Genomic DNA, 8,357 nt, shown 5'->3' with positions numbered 1-8,357 from the left:
CAGAGGCATACAAGCACAGTTCCATTTATTTTGATATGTTGGACACACTACACCACTAACAGCATTTGAAATGTCTATACAGTGCATGATAACACACAGTCTCTAAAAGAATCAGCAGGTGTTTGAGTTTTGCCAGAAAGTATTATTTCATAAAAGCAATGCAGACTTTACAATAATCAGCATAGCAAAATATAAAATACAAGTTGTCTGAAGATTTTTTTGACACAAATCCATACAATTTCTGCTGAAAACAAAAAAAATTATAGAACAGTTGCAGTTAGATTCAGCACCACTTGTCATTTCTAAATAGTGTCTTGAATATAAGCCTATTAATAAAAGCTATGATATCTTAGAGTAATAGCAAAGACAGGTTTTAAAAGAATTTCCATGAAGAATCAATTACACATTTTACAATATCTGTTACACACCTCTTCCTTTTGAAATGAAAGAAAAATGATTTTATAAACCCAAAAGTAAAAATGTTCTTAGCATGTTGAGTAAAATGTTTTAGATAAGTCACAAAACTATTCTATTCTTTCATTTGCGAAAAAGGTAAGAATTGTCACCATTAAGTAACCTTGCTTTTTCCCATTTCACTGGCCTTGCCACAAAGGCTGAGTCTTCATTACCCACCCATTCTACATGTTGTTTTGCCATTTCTAAAAATACAAACTATACCATTAATAAAGCTTACCCTGGTTTTCTTGGGCTTTATGGCAATCATAATCTTCAGGATTCATGTGTGTGTGAAATACTGAAGTACATATTTCATCTTCTTTAGCATGGGAGGGATCTGCAAGGAATTTCTTCTGGTAAAATTTAATTGAAATGTATTTAAAGAAGATCTACCATCATGTGTATCATGCTATAAGACCTCACACTTGGAAAGCAAAGAAATTCACTTGGATAAATTATACAAGCACCGTATTTCTCAAAATAAAGAAGCAGGAAAGTGTCAAGTGTTAATCATAAGTATGCTGTTTCTTATGGCTGTGTTCTTGGTTTTTAACAACTACTGCCTACAGAGGAGACAATTCATCACATTCTCAAAGACATAGCCCAAGGCCCTAAAGTTCAAATGCCTCTGCAGACACCATGTGGCAAGTCATCTAAAACTTTGAATGAGAATAAAGCATCCAGGTTTTCACAGCTGGTGTCTGCTTGTGCATGAATTATTAGACTTCCAAGCGGCTTAGGTCAAGGGCATAGTCTAGAAAAACAGTGTTCAAGCATCCTAGTTGTTTCAGTTACTCAAAGAAAAAAATATATCAATTGAAGTATTCATATGTGTCAACTGGAAATAGAAGTTAGAGCAGTAAGTTGCAGTCTATACACTTAGCACTTACAGAAAAGGAATCATATTGCAAAGAACCATATGAATTACATGTGATTTTCACAATTAAAAAAACCACACAATAAACAGTAATAATGAAGTGTAATGGACTCAACTGAACAAATGATGTCGTTAAACAGAGCACGGGGTAAGGAATTTAAGGCTGTTTAATTCCTGATTTACATTTCTGCTGTGAGTGTGAGGTTTTGTTGGGCCTGAAATTAGTAACATTTAAGTTGCTAATGATTTTGTACTCAAACTTGTGCTTGATTTCACAGCTACATTAAAAGCTATAATAGCTCTCATATATAATTTATTTAATATAGCTCTATCAAATTCAAGTTCTGAAAAGCAAAATATATGAAATGTATTCTGTTTAAATATCAACCAGGGCAGCCACCAAGATGCTCATTTAATTAAATAAATACTTAAGTAAATAAGTAAGACACTAGCATGTTACAGAAAAGATAAAGATCAAGCTGGAGGAAAACTATAAATCTAAACCATACAGGTTTGTCAGTGCAGTACACCAGAAACCACATAATGCACATGGTCTCTACAGGAGTCCCTTTGAAATAAAGGAGCAGTCACATAAATGAAATAAAGGAGTTAGCAGTCCTATAGCCTTGCTTGTCTACTGTTATTTTAATATACCCTGACACCTACTGGAGACTGTCTAAATACCACCTGTATGAAATTCTGTTTTCTTCCCTTAGCAACCCAAACTTTACCATAGAAATAAAAGCAGGTTACATCATAATAGTGAGTTTTGTTGAAATATTTTAACTACACATTGCTACCATTATTATGCACGTACTTCCAACATTCAAGCTGATAACAATAACCATTCAGATCTCAAATCCTTATTCTCTCCCCAACAAGAAAAAAGATAGGATATACCACAATTCTATTTCTCTTTACTTACCAACTGCATCATGCCACGATGAGAACAAAGCCAAAAACTGGTTTGTGTTTTCCACCTCCTCGTGGCTTCCTGTGGTTCTGATAGACTATTCAAAATAAATAAACTGTGTATGTATGGATACATGCATGTATTTAAAGTAAATTCTTTAAAGTGAAATACGTTGTCTGCTTATCAGATCTAATGAAATTCAGACCCTATCAAAAATTACTCTTCCCACTTTATTTTCTTCTTGAGGCTATCTGAATGTCTCCCAAAGTTATGATAAAAGCATGGTGAAACTTTAAAGCCTCTGTTACATACTGTCTCTTATTTGGAGACCCACTTCACCAAATAAAGTTCTGTAATGTGGTTGTGGCTCCAAATCCAAATCCAAACCCAATGAAATTATGAAACACAATCAAACCAATCATGGTTTTTTAGCAACTCATATTTCTTTTCATGTAAAACAGAAGAAATAGTAACTTGTTTCAAGGCATTTAACTGCTAGAGGCCAGGATAGGGATAGGATAAAGGAATTTGTGCCGTAGGATTCTTATGCCTTCTTAAGGGGGCATCTCTAATTTTTTCAATAACAGACAGTACTGAAATAGATGGGTGTAAGGAGGATCACACTCAAGCAGAATAAACCCTTTTTGGCCTGGGTTCCCAGACATTACCTCTTGACATACCTTACCCTCTCTGCAAATGGTGAACTCAGGCATAATACTATGCCACTAAACCACACCCAGACAGCTGTATATTTGGCAATCGGTCTTATCAACTTTTAAGGGCTATGGCCTTCTTTCAAAGCCTGCCTAGCCAATATATATTAAAAATTATCCAATCTTATTTTTTGAGATCCATGTCTTAATTTTAGTTGGCCAACTGTGAGTTATTTAATAACAAAGCTTCTGTGAGATATGATAATTATGTAAGACAGTACTCTAAGATGCATCAGTCACAAAATAAGCAGAACACTTATAACCTGAAGTTCTTCCCAGAGCATTGCCCTCATTTCTTTGCCTTGCTTCTTAATTACTTTTTCCGTAATACGCTGTTTTTCAAGTATTGTGTCAAGTTTATTCATTTTCTTTATAGCAGCTTGAATCTGAGCATTTATATCTGTGTCTTCAGAACATTTCAAGTCGGAAGAGTCTGCTGTAGAATATATTTAAAACTAATGTTAGCTTGAAGCATGTCAGCTTAAAAAAACAAACAGTAAAAAGCAGTTCAAGTAATTTGGCAACAACCATAGACAAGAGTACAACATTCTCAAGCATATATTAATTTCTAAACCTGTTTGTAGCAGGGAAAAATACGGACGTCTCTGCAACAGAGAGCTGAATCATACTCTGAGCTGTAGCAGCTGGATATGGAGGTGTGGAAGAGGAAGTCACCTAATTTGGGCAAGTGATTTGATTCAAATTTATAATGGAAGAGTGAAAAGATCTCCACAGTATCAGCAAAAATCACTAAGTTTAAAATTAAAAATAATTTCTTCAGCCTGACTAGTAGAATACATGTTGAAATGAATAATTCTGGGGTTAAGAGAGATTGTAATATTTCTGCCTTTAAACATTAGCGAAGTTTCAGTCTTGACTTATGTCTTCGCCAAACCAGATTCTGATACTGGTTCTAGAAAAATGTTGCTATAAAAAATAAAAATCTGTGAAACATGATGGAAGCTACTTCATCATTACTTAATTAAAGTATATTTCGATATTGTCTCCCTTTTTTTCCTTAAATATATATAGATTATAATTGTAACTTTTACGTTTTCCCCTTCCTATAGCATCCTCATACTCTGTCTTCTTTTATGGCTTCCAAACTAAGAGTAGAGGAAACACTTGTAGCACTGTCCCTATCCCACAGACTTCCAAGTTTTAGAGTCCTGCAACACTCTCTTTCATTTTCCAATCTTTTGAGGTCAAATGCTTTCAAGCATTTACTGTGATGCATTGGTCTACCTTATGCCATAAAAAAATGAGTGAGAAAACAAGGGGAGAGCTATAAAAATCTTAAGTGAGATACAGGGGACAGATGGACCCAAGGACAGACGGTAAAAAAAAGAGCACTTATTTCAACTGGCCTGAACTAGGCAGATTGATTTAAACCTAAAACTACTGAGTGAAGCTTTAGGTTGAGTTCTATACAATTTCTGTTCTGTAGATATTAATATCATGTTTGGTGACCAGCATTGCTGCACTGGATAGGATCACCACTGAATTCTGCCTTATTAGACTGATCGAATCTATGGAAAACTCAAATTCTATTATAAAATTAAAGAAAATGAATATCCATTAATAAAACAATCTCTAAATAAAGAATTCATCCTATGCCTCTTGAATAGCATAATTCATATATATGTTCAATTTCTGGTATTCTTTTGTAACTATATAATATACACACAAATACGCTACTGTTATAAACTCTCTTAGAAGCACTAATAAGAAAAGGAAAAGGTTTTATTGCACTGCTTGCTTTATACACCTGAAATGCACTATCTGATTTGGTGTTACCTGGTTTCCCTGCAGAAGGTTCACAGAATTTCGACGTCTGTGTTTCAGTGCCTTCATCTCCAGAATCTGAATTAGAGCTACATCCTGAAAAACACAGGGAAAAGCCTTTCACAGTAAACCAGATACATTTTTGTCAATTAGGGATCACCACAGAGCCCTTGCAGCGGATTAGTTTAAAAAATAGTACCTACTAGTACACCAGGACTCATGTTAAAAACAGGAGCAGGAATCAAGGGATTTCTTTTGACCCTAATTCTGTCATGAAATCTTAACTAAACTTCAAGATGGTATCCAAATATCTGCTTCATTTATTGGCATTTGCATCTCTACTTGTAAACAGTCAGACACCCCAGAACATTAATCCATTACCATTTACAGAATGACAGAAGAATGCCATGAAACACTTCTGCAAGTGTTTCAATTAAAGTTATACAGTGCATATTTATATTTAAAGTATTTTATTAGTACTAATATTTTTTAGTTGTTAAATACTGTAACTTATAACCATAAATTCCAATCTTTTGGACAGGTGGACCATTATTAGGATACGTTTCTAACAAATGATCATGATTACTCTGAAAAGTTTAATAAAAACATCTTAATGAAAACACTTTCTAACATGATTCCATGGAACACAGACAGATTGGTTTTCCTGATCTTTTAAGCCAGCTCACAGCTTATGATGCCACAAGACATTTACTGTATTGTACTGGCAGTAATAATACATTTCTTTAAAGGGTGGATTCCAAATAGTGAAGAGAAGTGAAGATATGAAATTTGACATCTTCTTTTCTAGACTTCTACCTATTTGCAATCTCTTTTCCCTCCATCAATAGAATTTTACCCGAACTATAAAAATCTGATATTTGGTCTAGTTACAACACAAGAAGATATTAGTTATTCCCACACCTGACAACTCGTTGGGATTCCATAGACACTTCTGAATAAAGACGGTCATACTCTCCACTGAGGTTTGCTGATCTGTTCTTAATTCCTGGACATCAGATTTATCTCTGTCATCACCTTTGTTTTCTGCTGGACAGCAGTCTTCTAGACTGCCTCTCTGATAACCATCAGCCAAACTGACAGGTGAATCAACCTATGAAATGCAAATTATTACCACCATGAAAACAGGGATGTTTTGGGTGAAGAAGAAGATAACCACAATACTCACAAAGGACAACAACAATTCTGTACAATATTGCAGTGTACTTCTTAAATAGAAGAACCATTTTCAGGTCTGATACACAGCTCTCTTTCTTAGATTTCACATTGATTCTCAAGCTCATCATTCCACAGATTGTCAAATTTGGGATTGCGAGGCTAGGAAATTATTCCAAAGGTTTATGCCATTTCTGGTGCAGCAAAGAGTACAGATTACCCCTTAAGAGCCTGTGTGTACAACAGCCTCATCTTTTTCCTGACACTATGAGAACTCTGCAACACATAGCATCCTAATCTCTTGCTCACTCTAAAGAGCTTTTTATAGTCTTTGAAGGGCTGAAAAGCTTATGATTATTTCATCAGTCCCAAGAGATTTCCATTTCTATTTTCATTCAGTAGCCAATAAAGTTCAGGTCAGAACTCGGGTTCAGAGTCAGCAGCTGTTAACCTCAATATCTGACTGTGAACCTATAAAAAAATACTTTAATACTTCTGTGAAGCATCCAGGTATGATCCCATTCTACAGACAAGAGAGCAGAGGTACAACACAATCGGAGTAAGATAAGAAAATCAATCTAAATGCCTAATTCCCAAGTCCTAGTTCCTACATCCCAACACATTTATCACATATCTGGTCCCCAAAATTAAGTTAATCCCCAATATTAATTTTCTCAGAGGATGAATGAACACCTGCTTCCAATAGACTTTGTTGAATCCCTGAAACTGACATTTCTTAGAGTACTCCAAATTGGTTTTTAAAACTGATTCAAACATAACTCAAAAGAGCCTTGTAGTCAAAAATTCAACGTTTAAGGATTGCTCACATGCTTTCTTTTAATAAGAAAAATAAGGTTTTTTCCAACTGAAATGTTAAAGCACAAATGGGATGAAAGTGAAATTATTCATATACCTCTCATCCACCAACAAACTACAGTTGTGCATTTACATTAGTGAGAGAATTCAAATGTTTTTCCTTAAAATAGAATTTATTTAATAATCCAATTAAATATAAAGAGGAAGAAAACCAAGTTTTCCAGGTTGCAGTGCTGAATCATCCTTTTTGTGGCAAATATAAAAGCAACACAGATTCAAAAAAACTAAACTAAAAATCATTCTATTCCTGCATAAGGAGCAGACCACATTCATGAACTTTCATACAAGCCCTTAGCACACCTGCAGAGACCAAAACTACATGTGAAACTAAAAAAGCAGAATATTACTTCTTCAGCATTCTACAATGAAGAATTAAAAATCACCTTTTGCAAACACGGTTCTGGTGTTAATAACTCCATAGTTTTATTTAAAGATCTACAATTACATCTTGAGCTAGATGGAGGCCTTGAAATTTCATCCAAGCTCCCACTTCTAATATCCACTGTTACCTAAAATTGGGGGGGGAAAAAAAAATCACAAAATTCCAAATTAACAGTTTCATAATAAATCACTACAAGCCTTGCAGTATTTCAGATATAGATCATGTAAGTTTCAAATGCTTTCTAGCAACTCCATGTTTTTCCAGTTTAGACCAGCTTGCCACTCACGTATGTGCTTTTTAATATATGTACAACTATATAACATCAAGCCAACCAAAGTATTCAAACATGCTGGCTATAAAGACACTTCGAATGGCGTACATCTTACATGTAATGTCACAACAGAGGAATTATCATGGCTCTTCTTTTTTTTTTTAATCATTGGACTGACAAAGTTAGCACCAACAAAAGAATGAGGGCATTTTAGACACATCCTGAACACAACTCAAACAGCCAAAGGCTACTTATGTTCAAATGGGAAGTTCCTAAATCTAAGTGATCACCTTCCCAGTCTCAGTTCAATTTTGAGTTTAATCCCCAGATATGCACGTTTCTCTGCAAAAACTGTGTGAATTCCCAGGAATTAGACATGTCAGTGCACGACACGTGCTGGCAATTCTCAGAAGGCTCAAGTGAATACAAGTCTTTATTTCAGAACAAGGCAGGAAGGTAGGGACGCAGGCAGGGAGGAAAGGAGGGAGGGAGGCAGGAAGGGAGAAAAGTAGGGAGGCAGGCAAGGAGGAAAGCAGGCAGGGAGGGAGAGAGGAAAGTAGGGAGGCAGGCAGGGAGGGAGGAAGGTAGGCAGCAAGGGAATAAAGTAGGTAAGCAGGGAGGGAGGGAAGCAGGCAAGCAGGCAGGCAGGGAGGGAGGAAAGCAGGGAGGCACGCAGGCAAGCAGACAGGGAAGAAAGCAGGGAGGAAAGCAGGGAGGCAGGCAGGAAAGGGAGGAAAGCAGGGAGGCAGGCAGGCAAGCAGGGAGGAAAGCAGGGAGGCAGGCAGGCAAGGGAGGAAAGCAGGGAGGCAGGCAGGAAAGGGAGGAAAGCAGGGAGGCAGGCAGGAAAGGGAGGAAAGCAGGGAGGCAGGCAGGAAAGGGGGGAAAACAGGGGGGCAGCAAGGCAAGCAGGG

General features: G+C 36.3%; 1 protein-coding gene across 3 annotated transcripts in view; it reads right to left on the bottom strand.

Moving 5' to 3' along the window:
- The window catches only part of FSIP1 (fibrous sheath interacting protein 1), a 70,163-nt gene extending 62,260 nt beyond the window's left edge, over nucleotides 1–7,903 (bottom strand). For 2 of the 3 annotated variants that reach the window (XM_017742079.1, XM_017742080.1), the window contains exons 1-6: nucleotides 7,177–7,903; nucleotides 5,666–5,855; nucleotides 4,757–4,861; nucleotides 3,223–3,395; nucleotides 2,259–2,343; nucleotides 695–793 (exon numbers count right to left, since the gene is read on the bottom strand). In XM_017742079.1, the coding sequence (XP_017597568.1) occupies nucleotides 695–793; nucleotides 2,259–2,343; nucleotides 3,223–3,395; nucleotides 4,757–4,861; nucleotides 5,666–5,855; nucleotides 7,177–7,212 (688 nt within the window). In that variant the 5' untranslated portion in view covers nucleotides 7,213–7,903. The remainder of the gene's footprint in view (nucleotides 1–694; nucleotides 794–2,258; nucleotides 2,344–3,222; nucleotides 3,396–4,756; nucleotides 4,862–5,665; nucleotides 5,856–7,176) is intronic. The other variant, XM_017742081.1, reaches the window with a different exon arrangement.
- Between the last annotated feature and the right edge of the window lie 454 nt (nucleotides 7,904–8,357).

The sequence above is a fragment of the Corvus brachyrhynchos genome, unplaced genomic scaffold (assembly GCF_000691975.1).
Source record: "Corvus brachyrhynchos isolate BGI_N302 unplaced genomic scaffold, ASM69197v1 scaffold115, whole genome shotgun sequence".
Lineage (NCBI taxonomy): Eukaryota > Metazoa > Chordata > Aves > Passeriformes > Corvidae > Corvus > Corvus brachyrhynchos.
This window is presented reverse-complemented; position numbering and strand designations above follow the sequence as displayed.